Source organism: Acipenser ruthenus, chromosome 10, assembly GCF_902713425.1.
Source record: "Acipenser ruthenus chromosome 10, fAciRut3.2 maternal haplotype, whole genome shotgun sequence".
NCBI lineage: Eukaryota > Metazoa > Chordata > Actinopteri > Acipenseriformes > Acipenseridae > Acipenser > Acipenser ruthenus.
The window spans coordinates 42,011,172-42,032,317 of NC_081198.1; the positions used below are offsets into that span (position 1 = coordinate 42,011,172).

General features: G+C 34.9%; 1 protein-coding gene across 1 annotated transcript; it reads right to left on the minus strand.

Annotated features, from left to right (window-relative positions):
* Positions 1-972: 972 nt before the first annotated feature.
* ttc21b (tetratricopeptide repeat domain 21B) lies at positions 973-20,660 on the minus strand. The gene is made up of 29 exons (XM_034019904.3): positions 20,415-20,660; positions 18,889-19,018; positions 18,677-18,787; positions 18,077-18,243; positions 17,554-17,676; positions 16,685-16,842; positions 14,250-14,334; positions 13,821-13,919; positions 13,155-13,347; positions 12,625-12,722; positions 11,632-11,832; positions 10,718-10,847; positions 10,231-10,388; positions 9,929-10,153; positions 9,461-9,699; positions 9,043-9,115; positions 8,363-8,473; positions 7,809-7,947; positions 7,189-7,295; positions 6,654-6,842; positions 5,682-5,792; positions 5,228-5,309; positions 4,756-4,906; positions 4,474-4,635; positions 3,929-4,124; positions 2,994-3,218; positions 2,357-2,477; positions 2,206-2,273; positions 973-1,448 (listed from the first exon to the last, which is right to left on the minus strand). The coding sequence occupies exons 1-29, from the start codon at positions 20,439-20,441 to the stop codon at positions 1,371-1,373; spliced, it is 3,957 nt and encodes a 1,318-aa protein (XP_033875795.3). The 5' UTR covers positions 20,442-20,660; the 3' UTR covers positions 973-1,370.
* Positions 20,661-21,146: the final 486 nt, after the last annotated feature.

Below are 21,146 nucleotides of genomic sequence, written 5' to 3' on the forward strand. Positions count from 1 at the left end.
ACAGTTAAGACGATCCGCTGCTGTTCGCTTCTCCTGCTTCTGTGGTACATCATTTGGCAAAGCATCACTACAAGTTAAGGTATTTATGTCAAGTAACACACAACAGAATGCTTCCCAAAATCCTCTAGCATACAAGCTATCTGGCTTAATGACCACGTTTCTCCCTGCTATGCTTATCAATAAGATAGGTCCAGGGCCCATGACTCTAAACAGTGGAGAACTTGTGTTCAGACACTATCTTTTGTGCTTTACAGAACATCGTGTCTCCCATTCAACAATTATTTAGTAAACTGTGCTGAAGAATTTACAAATGATTTAGGAAATGGAATACACTGAAGTAAAGCAGTAAGACATAGCTGTTTATTTATTACCTGTCAAAACTGTTGGGTTTTAATATAACAGAAAAGTTTTTCACCTCATGGAATTTAATTAGTATTATTTTTCCTTTTGGTAAACACCACCATGGTTCCTATACCCCACAATTTCAACAGCAATATGCAACTCTCCAGGTTTCTGCAGATTAGAGGTTTTGTTTTCAGCAGTGAAGGAAAATGTCCTATGTCCTAGTTATCTTAATCCAGTCTTGTAGGTCTCTTTGCCATTGTTGATGGTCCTGTATTCTTGAGATATGGTTTAGAAATGAATAAACCCAAAAAAATGGATAACCATTTGCTGTGCCCAGTTATATCAGACTAAGAAGTACATATTATGAATTATTTGTATTTGCATATCTTTTGACTTTCTTTTTACCACTTTCAAGTCAAGTGTTCTCTATAGTTGGAGAGGTTCTGTAATACACTAGTCAATGTCGTTACATGGAGGTAAATTCTGCCAATGACAAAAAAGACACGTGCTTACTAATATAAACCCACAGACCCCCCTTACACACAGACTGACAGACAGAGGCCTTTATTGTCCCCCAGATTGTTATACTGTCATCAAAAACCCCAAATCAAAAGACACTTAAACAAATTAGTCTGTAAAGTGTATTTTATTGTTATGTATAAACATTTTTACAGAAAAGTTTATAGAACCAACTTCCCATACAGTAGATGCATCTGTAACAGAGAAAGATGAATGGAACTTTACAGAGCATATATCAATAATTTGCGCAGGTCTTTTATTTGTAAAATCCATTTCAATTAGGTGTATTATAGTTGTAACTTAAAATGCATATTTAAAATACATATTGCAGACACCTTTTTATGTTTTAAACAACATGATTTGTTATTTTACTTAGTTAGATATTTCATATTTAATACAGGACAGTTTTCAAACAATGGGCAGTTTATCTAATTTAAATTAAAACAAACAAACAAAAACAAACACACACACCACCACCAACCACAATACCGTTAAATGCAATTGTGCTACGATCTTATAGCTGCACGCGCTTTGTCAAGAATCTCTCTCCTCATCTTCGGGTAATTTGGATGTGCTTCCAACACCTGCAAAAAATAAAAATATATAAATTTAAATAAATGTTATAAACTTAAACAGATTAGAGGATCTGTTGCTGCTGTTTTGCTGTATTCCTTCAGTATCTTTTTCAACATTATTGCAATATTTGTATTATGTACTTGGTTAATCAGTTTTGAAGTTATTTTCATTTCACAATCAGGGTTTTACAATAAAAAATGTCTTTGGGGTGGTTTCACAGACCCCCATTAGCTCCAATGTTGGATACCTTGGGCAGTCTAAGATTAGTGCTAATCCCACCTCAGCCACTGACTCATTGTGTGACCCTGAGCATGTCACTTAACCTCCTTGTGCTCCGGCTTTCGGGTGAGACGTAATTGTAAGTGACTCTAAAGCTGATGCATGGTTCACACACCCTAGTCTCTGTAAGTCGCCTTGGATAAAGGCGTCTGCTAAATAAACAAATAATAATAATAATAATAATAATAATAATAATAATAATAATAATAATAATAATAGGTCTTTGAAACCTTAGGTGTATGTGAGCAAGGACATTTTAATTAAAACACCTTAGCAATCAGGATTGTGTTTGAAATAAATATTGCAAGAATACGTACAGCACAGCAAGCAGCACATGTAAGCAATGTGTTTTGTTGTAAACCCTGCAGCCCATTCAGTAATACTTTAAACTGACATTTATTCTTTATGTTGCATTAAAGTTACATTTTTGTAACACACCGAGGAAACAATTATTATTATTATTTTTTTTTAAATAAAGTTTCTTACCTTGTGGCATATATCTATCGCATCAACATATCTCTTTGCTTTCAAGTAATTAAATGCAAGCTTGTATCCTGTGAAATAAAATTTTAAAATCAGAACCACGTCCACACGAGTTTGTAAATCTATGTGAGTGGCAGTCGTCTTTTTGACCTACCGATAGTTGGATTGGTTTGATTGCCATACTTCCATGCCATTTCATAGTTTAATGCTGCATCCCTGAAAGCCTGCTCCTTTTCCATAATGTATCCCATATATTCATATGCTTTACAGCTAGACTGCAATTTAAAACATTTGTTAGTCTTGTAGGGTACATTGGCAGTTAAAGACAGCCAATACGTTGAGGGCATGTTATTGGCAAATCACGTTTATAATTGAACTTGGTAGAACAGATTTAATTTATTATTAAAATATTTTCAGATCTAATTGTATTACTGGTACTGTACTTAAAATATACATCTAAGTTAATCCATTAATTGGTAATATGAATGTTGCTAGCTTGTTCCAAATCTTCGGAATCACTCTTTGAATCAAAGATTACCATATTCAATTCTTGACAGTTTTAGACATTTTTATACGTAAACTCGACAATGTACAATAGGTGTGACATTTTGTTTTGATTTCAACAGGAACTACCTATCTGCTACTGACTTGTGCAGTACTTCTAAATCAAAGGATAGGGAGGAGCCTATCTTCTGCCCCCCCCGAACCACACAAATAGGTTAACATAAAAAGAAGAATGTTCCGGAGAATAACACTACATTACTTGTTTGGGATGCTGTACCGTTACCTACCTTATTATGGCGAAGACAGCGCTTTAATAATTCACCTGCCATATCATATTTGCCTGACTGAATATAAATGTCAGCTAAAAGAAGCCAGCTCTTCTCAAACTCATCTGCATCAATTGCATTCCAGTTCATTTTTGCAATGCGTTTAAGCTGATTTCTGGCCTTTGGAGTCTGCTTTAGAATCATATATGCTGTAGCCATACCAAGCAGTGCAGGGATATGATCTTTCTGCAATGGGTGGGTAAATACAATGTTATTAGAACCAAGATAAAAATATATTTTCCAATATGAGGCAAGGTCATCAGGAGCATGCAGTCATGAGCATTTTGTGTTGTGAGTTCAAAAATACTAAAATGATCAATATAATAGGACTAGGAATAGCTATGACCATCGGTGAAGAAAAAAGCATATGAATTACTGTACTATATTCATATAATTTTTTGGGTGTGTGCTTACAGGGACTGGACAAAACAAAGGGCTAGATTCTCAAAGCTATTTATTCCAAATCGTCATTAGCACAATTTTTTATCTGAAAGGAAAAGAAAAACACATTACAATTCTAAAACGAATAAGAAACAACTTTAGACTACTTACAAGTTCCTACGTAAAAAGCCTTAGTTGTTTATATCTGGTTTAGTAACATTATTTGGTGTGTTCCTCCTTTCTGAAAAAAAAAAAAATGTGCTGATGCCATTTTGGAGTAATTAGCTTTGGGAATTTAGCTCAAAGTCTAGAGAATTACTTTTGGCTAAATTCTTTATTCAATGCTGCACAAATTACTGGTCACATACCTGTCAACGACAACTGAAACATGTTGCAGACTCTTCACTTTGAATCAGGGCTGTCTAGGCTGCCCACGATGGACCTACACCCTATTGAAAGGATTTCTAATATTTTGTGCAACCCCTCAGCATACCGGATATCGGTAGTTTACTAACCTCATTGTTTGCAATCTCGGTGAATGCATTCAGTGCTTTCTCAACATTGGCTTTCTGTTTGGTTGCCAATAAGCAGTAGTTTTCCATGATACGTAACTGAACATGACCATCAATGGTCTGGGGTTTCAGCTCTTTCAGGAGTTTCTCAGCGGTTCTTACAGCTAGCTGTTCTGATTCTTGCTTTTCTGTAGAGTTGCTGACAGCATTGCAGATTAAAAAAAAACAAACAAAAAAAAAAAAAAAACTGTTTGGTATGCAGACTAATTCATATCATGTATTTAAATTGTCCACATACACACACATAACTCTGTTCTCTCTGTATTATTGTTTTTGCTCATGCTTTGGATAAATTCTGCACAATTCTTTAATATTTTCTAGCCATAATTATGAGTCAATTTTCAGGAGCAACCAGGCCTACAGAACTCACATAAAATACATTGCTTGAACATTAATTCACAGTCAAAACTTCAGCTGCATTAATGTCATCAAATACTGTAAAGGCTGTACTTTTGGAATTCTATGCAAAACTGTTTTTTGAAACTTACCCAATGTCACCATCAAGGTTCTCAAAGACTTCCCCTCCCATTGTATCATTATCTGGATTCAAACAAATTTCTATCATATTATACACAGCGTTTTGACCCCACTCATTGTCTTTCCGAGCCTTATTGAAGTGTCGAAGGCCGTCGTTGGGTTCACCAGTGTACCTGGGGAGGAGGGAGGAGTGTATGAAGATTATTAAACAGACAGTAATACAATAAAGTAATGCCTTTAAGTTTGGGTTACAACAATTTACTTTGTACGTTTGTAATTATAACACCACATACCAGAGGTAAATTCCTTTGCAGTAGTTAAATCCAGGCTCTAGTCTTGCCCTTGAAGAATGCTTTTCAACCATCTCTAGGAATCTGGGAACCTCTTCCAATTTACCAGCTCTTCTTAATAGGTCAATTAAACGTGACAGTGTTGGATAGTTATCTAGCAACAAAAATGTGTGACATAAATTATTTCCAATTCACCAATCATGTGGGTCAGTAATGTACAAGCTAGTTATTAAATCAGCTGGGGACTCAACAGCAATGGTGGAGAAATGTTATTGGTCACTGAAGACTGAACTGTACAGAAAACAGGGCTCTGTGGCTAATATTTTTTCCACCATTGCAATTTAGTCACCAAAAACAGTTTTTTGGAACCTCACTGTATATATAATGAAAATAATATCCAAAATGCATATATATATATATATATATATATATATATATATATATATATATATATATATAAAAATAACATATGTACCAGGTCTGCGTTCTAAAAGCTGTTGAATATGAAAAACAGCTTGCTCATAATCCTGCTTCCTGAACATCAGATCAGCCATCATCTGAAGAAAAAGAAACAGGATAGGTGTAATTTAATGATCTGTATAAGGCTTTTTTTTAAACCAAATGATAGTTATTAAAATTCGAAATAATAATGAGCAATGACAAAAATACACATTTTAAAACATCCAGTGATCTGATATGGGACACGGATTCCCGTTACCTCAGGACACACACAGTCTGGGTGTATTTGACGCTTTGTATTTTTTTCTATGTGGTTTAAGGTAGCCGTCTTTTCCTCAGGCATCAGAAGAGCTTGTTTATCTCAGCATAATCCAACAGGCTGCTATCAATACATAACAGTGTGTACCAACATCTATATTTACAAATAATTGCTTGAAACATATTACTGGAACCTGAACCTAGTAACTGACCATGGTTGCAGCTTCGTTATCCTGGTCATTCTTAAGAAGTATTGCACATTGATGCTGGGATGCATCTATGTCATCCTGTGCAAGGTATAATCGAGCAAGCTCCAACATCACCTGCAAAAAAAAAGTATATATTAATACAGTTCCTTACAGATAGGGCCTCATTCTTTAAATTCAATTTGCTTGGTTAAAATAAGACTATTATCTAAACTCCAAGTACCGGTATCTTCTTGTGATGACTGAATCTTGCAATGCTCTAGGGAGTTTATTATTTAATACATTTATTTGAATGGCAATAACCTAATGATATTGTTATATAAAATATATCTTATATAAATACATGTTAAAATACTGTAAATACACTTACCACCTATGCAAATAAAAAAGTGAGGTGAATCACAAACACAAATATTCACATTGTTTTTACAGCATTGTATGGAATTGTATGTATAGTGATGTTAATTTAAAGAAAAAAAACATTGTAGAATACAATATTCTAAAAGAATAACAAACCCATTGGTTCTTGTATAGGTTACAAGTCGACAAATCAGGTGATAATATGCATGAAGAAATGTATTAACGAATAAGGAGAAATCCAGATATAGATAGTTGTGAGCTGCCTTCAAATCAGAATAAACGTAGGGAGTTTGCCCATATGTGAAAACCTGATAGAAATGAATTATTATAACAGCTGTTGGTGAATAACATTGATGCAAAACCCATGGATGAAGAAAGAACGAAAATTGAAAATGAAAATGAAACTGAGAAGTAAAGGGTTAGTGAATAAGTGAAATTAGTGTTACACAGATAGATAGATAAGCTGGTCCATCCCAAATTAGCCCCAAATCATTTGGTCTCTTTTCATACATGTGAACTGTTTATTACGCTACATTCAGTGGCCATTATTGACATACAGCTGCACTGAAAATGAAACCTTTGAGTCAACACAGTATTTAGATGAACAGCTGAACTAACCTTTTTATCAGTCTCACAATAAACAAGCGCCTCTTTGTAGAATTTGATGGCTTTCTCATATTCTCTTTGAGATGTGTAATGTTTGGCAATCTCAGCACAAATCTCTGCTGCCAATTGTTTCTGGTTGGGAACTGCTTCAGGTTGCTCAAGCTGAACCCGTTTCAAAACTCGAGCTTGTACATCTCGTGCCTGTAAAGCAAACATGGCTGTGAATCATGGAGGAGCGCACCAATCGCAGTTAAACCTGCAATATGTTACATACAGACTTCCTTTCTGTATGTCTGGGTTTTTTCAATACAGTATTTTTTAAATTGTAAAAAGAACATTTAAGGCAATTAAATACTTTTTGTACACATACTACCCAAAAGATAATGTAGCAATAATAACCCAAGTACAGGTTTCCAAGAGTTAATTGAGGTTTGTGCGTGCGTGCGTGTGTGTGTGTCTATATATATATATATATAACTAGAAACAAAAGTTTTGGTCTGTAATACCCTTTTGTTCCTTAACATACATTATATTTAGTAATACATACCCTCTGTAAGGAAAGTATCGCCTGTTCAGTTTTGTCCATTTTGCTGTGGATCTTGGCTAAAAGAACTAGATAGCGACCATCTTCAGTTAATGCAGAGAGGTCGTTTACTAAAAAAAAAAAATTAAATAAAAAAAAACATGAAAAATACAGAAAGCAGCAGCTATTGCACTCCAACACAAAGCCATGTTTCACATATTTTGCGATCTCTCTGTATTGCCAACACACTAATACAGTTTTGTATACAAATATTGCAACACTGTAAAGGGGCCATGTCTGTGATGGTATGGAGTTATGTAGTTAAGTGCAGAAAATATAAAAGGTGGAAATAAATTGATGTGGGTCCACTGAAATAACTAATTGTGGCTGGTAAGTGAATTACTTTATACATGTATGAAATAAGCAGTCCCACTGTGGTAGTTTATCACCAAAGAGTGGGAGAGACAGGCAGGAGAACATAAAGTTTCAGTTTAATGCTGGAGTAACATAGCAATTGATAAGACTTAACTACAGTTCATCAACACCAACAGACTAAACCTTGCACATTTCATGTTTTTTTTAAATCTTTTTAAACAGCAGCCATGATCATTATCAACTCAAGTCTAGCCATCATAAATACCTACCTGGTTCATGGTCTAGGGCTTGCTGTAGAATCGTTTCTGCTTTTTCATATTGCTTTAGTTTTAACAAAAGCTCTGCCAAGTCATGAAGGAGATAATTTTGCTGACCGGTCTTCAGTGCTGCTTCATAATAATTAATTGCCTAATGAATAAAAACATGTTTTGCTTTAGTATAAAAATACAACTTTCATCAATATTGCATGTCAAATTAAATGTTTCCTCTGGCACAAGCAGGAATCACTGGGCAGAGCATTTCCCACATACATATTTGTTGGAAGTTTGTCATGATTGCTTTATTTATATCTGAAATTGCTTAAGTACATTTGTTTTTTTATAAAGATTGTTGGTTAAACTGCCCGAAATTGTATATTTTGGTCTTTGTCATATTCATTAGTGGCAAATGTTCACTAAATGCATGTTAACCTGCTTTCTTGAATTATTGTATATTATTAAGTATAGGGTGCCAATACTTTCGTCTGCGACTATATATCTACACCTCATCTACTCTATCTATCTATCTATATTCACAAAATACAAAATATGTTGACATAGCATACCTTAGCATAGTTATGAGTTTTAACAAGAGCTTTACCAATCTTGCTCGCCAAGGCACCATTTTTGGGGTTTTTCTTTAAAGCGTGTTCATATGTTTCGATTGCTTTCTCGGGCTGCAAAAACAAAACAACAGATATTACGGTAATCCACTGACTGACAAATTTAAAGATAAAAACTACATTTCATTTTCTTAATTAATAAGTTGAAACTTTTCTTTTCTACTGTACCTACATTGTACCTTCACCTGCATGTTGCTTTTTGCATGTGTGCAGTATGAAGATGAAATAATGAAGACAAAACAATGGTTGAAAGGGTCTTTGCCTCCTCCAGATATATTCATAGGACCATTTATGCACCCCTTTTTATATTCCAGACCCACAAGTTCTGGAAGGGTGGTACAGGGAAACGAATGCTATTTGCAACAATAAAAAACCTATAATAAACTTAAACACAGCAACTATAATCTGGCCATACTGTAAGTACAGGTTTGCAAGGGCTGATTGATGGTTTTGCCTTTCATTTTTAAACCACAAGATGGCACCCCACATAACTGTACTATGTAATCATGCATGAAACGTAACATTCTATGAAAAAACAATGCAACAATGCTGATTCATACAGTAACATGTTTGCTATGCGTCATGTTTTTAGCCAAAGACTGGAATTCTACATCTTAGCGTACCTCTTGAATATTAATGTAAGCATCACCTAACAGGAGATATGTGTGGGAGTTAGGCAGTTTTTCCACCAGTTCTCTGTAAAACAGAATTAGATTAAATTATTACAATTATAAAAATACATCTATACAAGCAGGAATTATTTATTTGCTCCCACCTCCCGACAAAATCTGCCCAAACATGTTTCTGACATAGCAACATGCATGAAGCCTGAATAAGCCAACAGAGCTACACCCTTTTCTTTATCACTCAGGGCAACTACTTGTTCTACGATATTGTACATCAATAGATCAAGTTCAAACTCCCACATGACTTTGATGTAAAATCACAACCTTCTGAGAAAATACACACAGCTTGTACTAAAGTGCAACATTTCTATTCCATTAGTTCATTCATTGCTGAAACTCATTGCCATTTTCTTACCTGTAACAGCTTGCATACAACCTCTTCTCCTTTCTGTAGTTGAGATAAATGTCTGCCATTTTTTCTTTGGCTTGAATGTAGTAAGGCTGCTCAGGTGTGATGTTTCTAAGCATGCTCAGGGCCAGTTCAGTGTCCCCGCGAAGGAGAGCCATGTCTGCGTTGGCAATTGTGACACGCAGCTCTTCAGAGGTGCCTGAAAATTCATTGATTGCATCCTGCATTACTTTAGCTGCTTCGTGCTGAAAAACACAGAGATACAGTATTGGAGCACATTGTGTGTTAAAGTACCAAATGATTTAGTAGCTGTACTGAGTATTGAAAAAAAGCAACCAAAATTGGGAATTTTGTCTTTATTAAAATGTCTAACAGAGCAATCAAATCCCCCAAAACTAAATGCAATCCATACACTGCATACAGTATATTAACATAATCTTAATTTGAAAATTGTTCAAATAGATCTCTCTGTACCTGTTCTCCATTTAGCCGATGGGCTTCTGCTAACTCCAGAAATACAGACACTCGTCCAGTTGAGCTGATTCCAACCTTTTTGCTTCTGGATTTTGAAGAACCACCAACTCTCTTCATTCCTGGTAAACTCATTGCCATTTGCAAAGTCTGAATGGCTTCCTGAACCTCCCCCATATTCTTCTGGGTCTGAGCTTTAATCAGGTGATACAGAGGGTGTTCCCGAATCTACACAAGGAAAATCTGAATGAAGCAACGTTTCAAAACAATTCAAAACAATTCACTTTTTCCATGGCTGAGCTCACCTCAAAGTTATAGCTAAGGCACAGTTCCAGAGACTGTGAAGACAGCTTAAAGCTGCCTTGCATCAAATAGATTTGAGCCATCAGCAGATGAGCATCAGCATGTGAAGGGTTCTGTTCCAAGCAGTGCTGTATGCTGTTCTGAGCTGCATCAATGTCACCTATAAAATAAAACACATAAAAAACCATGTAGAATTGATATAGTGTATTCTTTATTCAATTTGGTCTTACAATGTTTGCTTAAATACATCAGTGGAGTACCTGTATGTCAGGTATTTTGAATTTTATACTTAACAGACTTGTCCTTGCATAAAATCTTAAATTATACAAAAATTATATTAGTATCCCACATATAGCCCCCACAAATGTGATTCTCCCAGTCACCTATATAATTTTTTGCAACTTTAGGGTACACATTGCTTCACTATTTCTTTCCTAGTGTCCCCAAACCAACCCAGTTAACTGCATACACAGTAGAATATTGACTCACCTGCTAAGAATTTGACTTTAGCCATCAAGTAAACAGCTTCCACCAGCCCAGGCACAGTTTTTACCACCGTCTCCAGCACAGAGGCACAATGTTGGAGCTGGGGAGAGGGAGGCTGTCCTTGAGATGCCGACTGAAATTAAATTCATATTGCATGAGATGTAGTAAGAGGAAAGTTCTGTTCCACTAGTGCTATAATACAATATTGTGAATTATTCAAACTGTTAAAAACCATCAACACTGCAAAACAGAATTCACTTCATATCCTAAGGGACTCAATATAAAGTGTTTTAGCAGTATATCAATGTCATTGTTCAGACTGGGAACATTGACTTACTAATGCAAGTTCATAGCAGCAGCATATACATTAAGGTAAATATGTATCTACTTTTATATTGAAGGGGAATGGTTTATCGTTACAGGAAGGCTAAATCCACATCAAATAAGAACAGCCTTCTTTCTCCTAATCTATGGGAAATATTTATTTCACAGTACATGCAGCTACATTTTAATTATTCAGCTGAGCAATTGGAACCTACTGGGATATAACGTTAATCTAGAGTAAACTGTTGCAATACCTTGAGGGCACATTAATGAAGTACTCCCTTTTCCTAATTTATATCTTCATTGTGCTTCTGTACAGGTCAGTACCACCTGTTCAGGCTACATGTGGTTAGGAATGGAGGGTTACCAGTATGCTTATGCACAAAACATAAATCCACAATGTGATACATTTTTGTATATTAATTTCTGATTCCATCATATAATACTATTAGTTTACTATCATATTAGCTTGAATGTTATTTTCTCTGTTTATGGCTGTTTGGATTTATATTTTTCCTGAAATGACTTTTCCCGGCTAAAAGCCTCATGACCCTTATGCGATTCCACTTTACATAAAGGCATTAGAAAATTACCTCTGTTGGACAGAAACCAATGTATTCTTTAACAATCTCCAGCAGGAAGTCAGGATTGAGTCTTTCAAAGTATTGAACCCCTAGCGGCAGTCCTTGCAGGACGGAGAAATGAATGTCCGTGGCATCGTTGAGCAAATGAATGACCTCATCTTGAGCTCTATGCTTCTTCACTGCTAAGACAGCTCGCAGGAAAGACAGCTCCTGCACACAACAGCAACAACACGTTTTTAAAAGCACTCACAGAAAAAGTACAATTTTTTTTTTCTTAAAGATTACTTGAAAGAATATGTCCAAATCATGTCAAATACAAGAGAAGGAAAACTGAGATAAAGTGTCTTAAAACAAATCCCTGTAAGATTAGTCTAAGAAACTTGTTTGTTCACCTTCAGCAAAAAGGTGTGTTATTTTTTTTTTTTTAAAAAGAAATCCTAAATCTAATGCTAACATCCTCTAGTGAAACTGTAATGTCCTGATGCAGATACATAGGTTTGTAAACATCAGCAAACAAGTAAAAGCTAGTGCTCTTTTCCATTTAGCATGCAGAATCTTTATTTTTTTATTTTATTACTTGCAAGAAGGATGAACTGTCAGTCTTGGGTTATGTAAGGTTTCTTTTGACTTACTGAGGTCACATTTTGTTAGGCCTTGAGGTGGTCTTAAACAGTGGTAGGGCAAATGATTACCTGTTATTTTCTCTGGAGGAGAAACTGTTTTCCAATTAAACATTTAAAAATGAATTTACTACATGACAAACTATATTGGTACAGTATTAAACATTCTGCTTTAATTAGTTTATTTTTATGACATTATCAAGACAAATCTTTGCAAGTCCTAATTAGTACTAGAACTATCTACAAAATTAGCCTTGCTTGTAAATAACAATAATATGAACTCTTGGTAGGCTGAATATACTAGATGAGTGAGTTACAGTAATATACTGGCTTACAGTCATACAGTAGTTGTTCCTTTCTTTATATATATATATAACCTTACCCCTGACTTTCCAATGGATTGCTGGATTTCATTAAGGAATTCAAGCTGTTGCTCTGCTTCTTCCAGATGCCCTTCAATTAGCTGGCACTTTATGATCCCTGTGAGCATTAGAACATGCAAAATTAAAACTTTCATTGTCATCAGCCATTATCTATTAACTGATAGACGAATGTCTCTCCAACAACGGTATCTGTACAGCAACATTCTGAACTAAATTCCTCCTCAGTCACTGTATTATTTAATACTACAAAACAGGTAAAGATTTTAAGTGCTGAGCCCTATATAATGTATTAAACTAATTAAATATGAGAAACAAATATTTGTCATTAATACTGTAGTAACAAAACATTTTAATTATGAGAAATTACCTTTATAAATGAAAAACATGAATCCAAATGACAATCCATTGCAAAACAATGGTTAAAATGCAAGTAAACTACATGCATGATTCTGTTAAAAACCTCGCAATTAAAACTTTGCACACTGTTAATCTCTTCCTGAAGAATTCACTTCATTAAAGACTTTCTTACCAGTCAACGCAGAGACACTAGTTTCATCCAATGTCATAGCAGTCTTGTACCATTTTATAGCTTCCTTTAGTTTTCCTTGCAGTACCAACTGGTAGCCAAGTTCAGTGGCCAGTTCTGCATCATCCGAAGCCATGGCAAATGCTCTTTCAACTAAAGTTTGTGTCTGCTGAAGGATCATCTGGTTTCGTCCACACTGTTTAAAATAACAAGGATGAATATAAAGAATAATGTAACCATAATGCCATCCCCCACAACTATTAAACACCACAGTGCTAAATTCAGAAATACTAAAAGAAACTTATAAACTACAAACTCAGAGAAACAAACTGACTTGTATGTATGTTTGAAAATGTGTATAGCCCTTCTTAATCATGAGATTTAGACTTTATACCAAGGAGAAAAAACATGTTATTCTATAATGAGGTTTTTACTGTAACACAATTACAATATCTGCCAACAGGTGGAGCTATAAGTAAAACTCCCATTTTAAATCACTTTTTCTTTCACACTTAAACCACATATCTTAAACACTTGTAGATGAAAGAAAAAAAAATGATTCAGAGGATTTTTTTAACCCTGATAAACTATTAACTCTTGGTTCATAATGACATTCTCAATATTCAATTACTGTAAGGATTAAAATGAACCTCTTTATTTAACACTCACCACTCTTGTAAAAGCTAAGGACATTCTATAAAAAAGCTCAGCATTGTGAGGTTCAAAGCGATCCAGGCTGCCAACAAGGTTACTGACCTGGGTAATGGACTGCAAATAAAGAAATAAGGAAATACTGTACATTAACAAAATGAAATCAAATATTAATTGGTCAAGGGTATTGTGTTGATTTCTCCTGTGTAGGTCCCCTGTCTTCATTCTTAGCAATGCTAGTTTATTCAGCCATACGTACAAAGTATTTATTTAGGAACAGTGATTTTTTGCAAGCAGGTCTCAGAAGGGCGTTGTCCTGTCCCTAAATAAATTTTATATATATATATATATATATATATATATATATATATATATATATATATATATATATATATATATACACACACACATCTCATCTATTATCATTAACAGAAATGCTGGTGTTACCTCATCTATATTTCCCTTGCTGCATAATGAATAGAGTGCCAGCATCCTCAAAGCTTCAAGGTTATTTTCGTCTTTCTGCAAAAGCCTGCAATAAAATGACTCATCTTTACACTATAGTTGTAATTACAGCAAACATTACCACTAAAAATAACACTGACCACTTAACATGTAAAAATACAGATTTGCTAAGGGGCTGATTCGATCAACCTACAGTATACCTGCCAGGATAGCTGGATTTTTTTTTTAAGAGCATTTTATGGTACTAGGGAATTCATCTGGATTATATCAACCACTACTTGATATCTCAATTTTATAACCTTGTATTCATTTTAAATACATTAGTTTTACTTAATATGCCAATTTTGTATAAAAGGTTAGAGTTCAAGATGAATAATACTGTGCCAACATTTTTTTTTACTAATGGTCCAGCTCACACCAATAGCATCAGTCTTTTCTTTTCATCACACCTGAACCTCTGGGACCTCATAGAGCTCAGAATGGCAGATTTGTTCCAGTTCACAGTAGCTTTAGGAGCCTTTGAAAGAAAGACTTGACTGCATGAGTGAATGTAATGGTCCTGGGCAGAAAGAAACCAACAGGGAGCAAAGAGATTGCAAATGCGATGGTTATATAAGGGCACATACCATTACATTTCATCTCCGTTCTTGTTAGACTAAAATACAACAGAAAGAATCAGGAGAAAACTTGGGAATTGGAAAAGAGGTATGAAAACAAATATGTATAAAAATAATAATAAACAACTCTTGCTTTTAGTGTCCACTACATTATTCGAAAATGCTTCACGCTTTCCGTAAACTGGCCCAACTTTCTATTTTCTGTTATGAGGAGAGTAATAAACGAAAACCAAAACAACGGTGAGTTGTTGTTCGGTCCCTTTCACACATTTATTTTTTAAAGAGTTTATTTAAGTTCAATTTGAATGTTCAGCTAAAAAGGCATAAACATCAGTAATGCTGTTACTTTATGAAAATGTGTCTTTTGCCACTTTGTTTATTGTGCAGAAACTATAATGGAAGAGACACTAATAGACAAATATGATGTTTACTTTTGTACTGTTTCTTCCTGAAATACACACAAGATTATAACTAAGTACTGTTTGACAACCTCTGCTTTATAGTTAATTCAGTGGGGCAAAGTAAAGCCTTTACAACCTATAATTATGGAATACTAGTTTTACATATAATTTAATTATATACAGTGCTCCCTCTCTATAACGCGGGTCTCGGGGGACACACATAAGCTCTGTAACCGAAGAGTGTTAGAAACGGAGGAGGGGGTGGGGGACACCGCAGGACACATCTAAATAAAATACAAAATAAAATAACTCCCTCTCTATAATGCACATATAGTGAAACAAAAATTTAACTTTCCGTGAATTAACCATGCATAAAGCATTCCCACTCATGGATCATTTTAATTAGCAGTTTTTAAACTATACATAGCCTGGCTAAACGGTGGTCGGGAGTTCAGTTCGAAGCAACAGACAAGCAAACCAAGTGCGAGAAGGAGAGCGTGTCGGGAGAGGGGAAGAGGGAATGGGCTCGCCGCAGGTTTGGCTGCTGGAGCAGGGCTGAAGCAAAGCTGAAGCGTCTCGTCTCCCTGAGAAAGCCACAGCTCCTCTTGCAGCAAAAAATGTTTTATACATTAGGGAAGATAACCACGTAATAGGCCTAATATTTATTTAGTTATAAAACGAATGCTGAATAAGATCTATGTGCTATAGAGTGCCAGTACAGCTTTTCTTCAGTTCAGATACTGTATCAAAAGGGAGAGACAGAAACGGAAGTTAGACTGAGAAGTTGTTTATAGTTTGAAGAACACCGGTACTGTATTTACTGTAGAAATATTGCATGAATCACTAGTATAGGGAACTGGGGGACATGATGTAGGAGCGTTATATCTGAGGCGCATTATAACAGAAAGCCTTAGGGAGCGAGGGAGCACTGTATTGGAACAGGAAAGTGAAAGTAGTGTTTGCATTTATTTAACTTCAATATGTTAGCAATGTACTTTACCTTAGGTATTGTATTTATTTATATCACTGTATATGACTAAGTCTGACCTGTTGTCAGAGCAATATTAATAAAGAAAAACTCGCAACTACACCTGGAAATTATAAGTGCATATGTCTATATTTTCTTTATTTTTCATATGATGTACTTAATATTTTTAGGAAAAATTAGCAGTGTGGCCACAAGTAATGTTGGTGGCCCCACTCTGAGGCCACCAAAAACTGTTGTTTGAGAACCACTGATTTAGACTTTAATGATGACCAAAGTGAAATAATGTGAATCTGACAGCAAATCTGTAAGTTTAAAGCAAATGTTACTGCACAGTGACAAACTACCACCCACGTAAATCTAAAAATAACCTGAATAGAGTGGAAAGGCAATTACACCTGCTTCATTCAGTACCTCTGCGCTGCTTCGACTGTTTGCTCCCAGTCTTGCAAGGTTAGAAACAGCTTCATTTTCTTTATAAAAGCAGGTAGGAAGTCGGGGAAAGCAACAATGACTTGATTGACAGTTTCTAAAGCTCCAGAGTAGTTCTGGCGAAACTCGTAATACTGGGCCTAATTAAGACAAAAATTGCATGTTAACCTCAGAGATAGGGTCTGATGGTGCTTATTTTAGTTAGTTAATGTTAACAATTTCAATCAGTTATTTTAATATTTCAATCAACTCTCCAACGGCCACACATTTGTCTGGATTTGCATTACATACAGTATTATCTTAATATATATTTTGTATTAATCAAACAGATACAGCAAACTTTAACACACTCTTTGTAAGTGACTACAAAAATACAATTATAAATCAACCTTCATTTGGAATCCCAAGCCACTCGTTCTGCTTTAGTAGTAAATAGATAATATTTGGGGTGCCACAGCATATTCCTTATAACATTTATTTAAAGATGGGACAAAAATATATTCAGTGACACCAAGATATTAAGTGGGATAAGAGTGGAGTAACATGTTCTTTACATGCTCCACCAACAGTCATTCTGAATTTCTAGAAAATGGATAACATTTTGGAGCTGTAGTATGAAGCTGGATTTGGCTCACAGGGATTCTAAAATATGTATGCAATAATATATATTCAACACCTTTTATTTTATTGCATTTATTGAAATCCAACAACAGAATAACTGTGCAAATCGCACCTTCCTAAATTCCAGTGTTGTGAAACTGATGTAGAGATTGACATTAATGAATTAATAAGTTTCAATTATGTTTAAGTATACATTCTGTTCTTGTTCTACAGATTACTTTCACACTTACCTTTCCCATCATACCAAAAACATCTATCCCATCCTTCATTCCTTCGTCAAAGTACTTGACAGACTTTTTTACATATGCATCTTTACCAGAAGTCAGATCTATCCATCCTTTTAAAATCAATCCCTGCAAAACAGTGTTTTATAATACAATTACAAACAAACAAGGGAAATGGCAAATAGTCAAATTGAATACATTTTACCGACTGTATATACTGTAACTCTTCAATCAACTTTAATGAATTGTGCAGCATTCCTCCGTGCACATTTTTGAGTGTCAGAATCCAGGTCCTAGTTAGCTGTACAAGAACTGCATGCACAGTTTATTGTTTATTAGGACTAATATATATATATATATATATATATATATATATATATATATATATATATATATATATAAATTACTCTGCTACCCTGTAATGGATATTCTTTTTTAATACATCATTTTGGGAATACACAAATATAAAGCAACATGTGTATGTTCTGAATGTGACACAACCCAATAATGCTTGGGGGAAACATTTTACCTCCTTAGCACCATTGGAAATCTTGATCATTCTTTCTGTATATTCTCGAGCTTTGTCATTGCACCCCAGGTGCCAAAGAAACAGCCCTGCGAAGTAGAGTCCCCTCTGACCTGCGCTCTTCCGGTCCTCCTTTAGTTTGGCATCCAGCTCTTGTATAGCATCTCGATCTGTAACGTTAAGGTTTAAATAAGACGTAGGGTAAGAAATATGCAAGCAACAAAAAGTATTTCATTAGTGTTCTTCTCTTTTAAACATGCTACCGCTGTATAATAACTATATTAAAATAAACGGCTTTCAGTAAATGGAAAACTCTCCTGGGAAGACATCCTAGTATCTGTCAAATTATACATTTTGGCAATCAAACATTTTGGTTTGGAGAAGCAGGAATGTTTTGGGTATTGATCAGCAGCAGTGGAGGTTTTATGATTCCATGATCATGAGCGTGTCTGCCCTCTGGGGCAAGAGAAGTTATTGCATTTCCAGCTTGCTGCTTAGAAACAAGCGCTTTTAAATTAAACATGAGCCATAAAGTATGCTTTATACTTTTGGTAATAACATGTTAAGGCATTTCGTTTGAAGGTTTACAAATAACACACTAACCTGGAGTAGAACTTTTCTTATGGGCATAAGTAAGAGCCATTAAGGTGCAGAGAGACACCTCTTGATTGCCTTTAACAGCTTCCAGTTCTCGAATGGCTTCTTGAATTCTGTCTAGATGACAAAGAATAAAAAAATGATCAAAAAAGTTAACCTCTAGACAGTATGTAAAGAAAAATATAAATATTTAGCAGTTAGACAGATAGCTGGGTTACCTTCCATTAAAATTCCATAAGCACGAAAGAATATGAAGACAGGGTCATTTCCATTCTTCTTCAGAGCCTCGTTAGCAGCACGCTGTACATGATTGAAATACCTTTCCTGGCAGTAATAATTGATCAAAGCCTAGAAATACACAGATTAAAAAAAAAAATATATATATATATATATATATAGTATAGTATATTGTAAAAACACTAACTGTTATACAGAACTTTGAGGTGTTTTCAGTAGAATATATGCTAATTGACACAATTTCTATTGGAACTGCAGTCAAGTATTATTGGGATTATACACCATACGTCCTACACAGACACACAGGGGTCTGATTTTTAAAGCTTTTTACTTATAAGTATAAATAAAATTAAAAATAAAAACATGTTTTTAAGTTGCAAAATGAGAAATAAACATGACTTAGGCCTACTTAACCTGCCCTAAATTAAATACATGAATTGATTATTTCCTGTGGGTAACTTTAAAGGCTTTGAAAATCAGCTTGAATGGTTTCTTGAAAGAACTGATTAATTAAGGCAATTAATGAAAGTGCTTCATGCTACAATAAAAACAGAAATCAGGTAAGCTGCGCACCTTTGGAATTAATTTTATTAACTTTACATTTCCAACAACAACAAAAAAATGCACGACTTTGCTGATTCTACCTTGAATTCACTCATTAAATGAGAAGAACTTGATAGTGAATGACAATGAGGAATTGTTTTGTTTTATAATGGAGACTGAGGGGACACCGTTTTTACAGAAGTGTAGGTGAATATAACACCTCAGCAGCACGTCTAGTAATTTAATGTTGTATCCATAGAAACAGCAGATGTCTTATACTAAAAAAAGATCAATAGGCATACAAGGCTGGCAGGTGTTTCCTGCTGAAGTAAAATAACATATATAACTTGTATCAATATGTTGTTGTAATTTGTGCCACCTTGTGCAGCTTAATGTATTTAACCGCACAAAAAAAAAAAGTGTCCCAGGCTGTAACTGACAGTGGTTCTTAATTCTCCCTACAATATTGTACATGCAATGCTACAGTGTAAAGCAGCTAAATGAAGTGCTAATTGACATTACACTAACAACTATTGTATTATTTTTTGTTTGTTTGTTTTGCTTCTCAGTGAAGAAATAGAGCATTATGTCATCTGTCCACTGTCCACTGTTGCAGCAAATGTTAGTAGATGGATACTGTAGCTATAGTTTACACCACAAGGGAAGGAGGAAGATTGTGGGCCTGCTAATCAAAAAGCAGGCGATAACTATGACGTAGACAATGAAGAATCGGTTCCGATTTACATAATAATAATAATAATAATAATAATAATAATAATAATAATAACCTCTCAACAATCTTGCAAGAAATCGCTACGCTCTGCCGTAGCTACGTTAGTTGATCCTGTTGTAGTCAGTAAGTATACAGCTATAATTACAACTGATTTCTTTGACAGACTCGTTTTTCTGGTAAGAGAATGCAACGAAAAAGACAATGGCAATTTTGTTATTCATACTAACTTACCAACGTTAACCCATCCTCCTCTGCCATGGCAACCAAGTTACAGTATAGCTGACTTAAAAGTACGGAAAGGGTTCTGTTATGTGATATGCTTGTTTTGTAAACGCCACAATGAAAACAACAACACAACGATTTAAAACGTATTTTACTTCATTCTCGCCATCTTGACGTTTTTTTTTTTGCGTCTAGGTTACTAAACAACCACCGCCATTTTCGTGAGTGAGCAAATTCAGGATACAGCAATGGATTCTGGATATCACTGTGACTAAGACAGTTAACAGACAGCTTTTCAATTCAACACAAGGTGGCGCATTAGCTTCCTGTATTAGCAGTGCCTGTGGTGAAGTGAAATTGTTCCATTGTTTGAGTACCTGCATATGCTTTTGCAGCACTTATTATACCGTAGTGTACTTTATTTCCTTAATGTTTTGAGGAATGCCATCATAACATCCCTATCTGCAATATATCATGCAAAAGAAGCATATAAATTCTATTCATGTTTTAACACTGAAATCCCATTATTTTGTATATAATTTCTGTAATATAAAATGAAAATATAGTAAATATTACTTGACATGAGGGACAGTTTGCATACTAAAGCAGAAAAAGACTATCCCTATACATAAACAAATTAATGAAAACACCAAGTAGGCCTACTGTATCATAACAATTCAACTACAACCATTATGCTTGCACCACAGAATATTATTAACATACATATATTATTCACAAAAG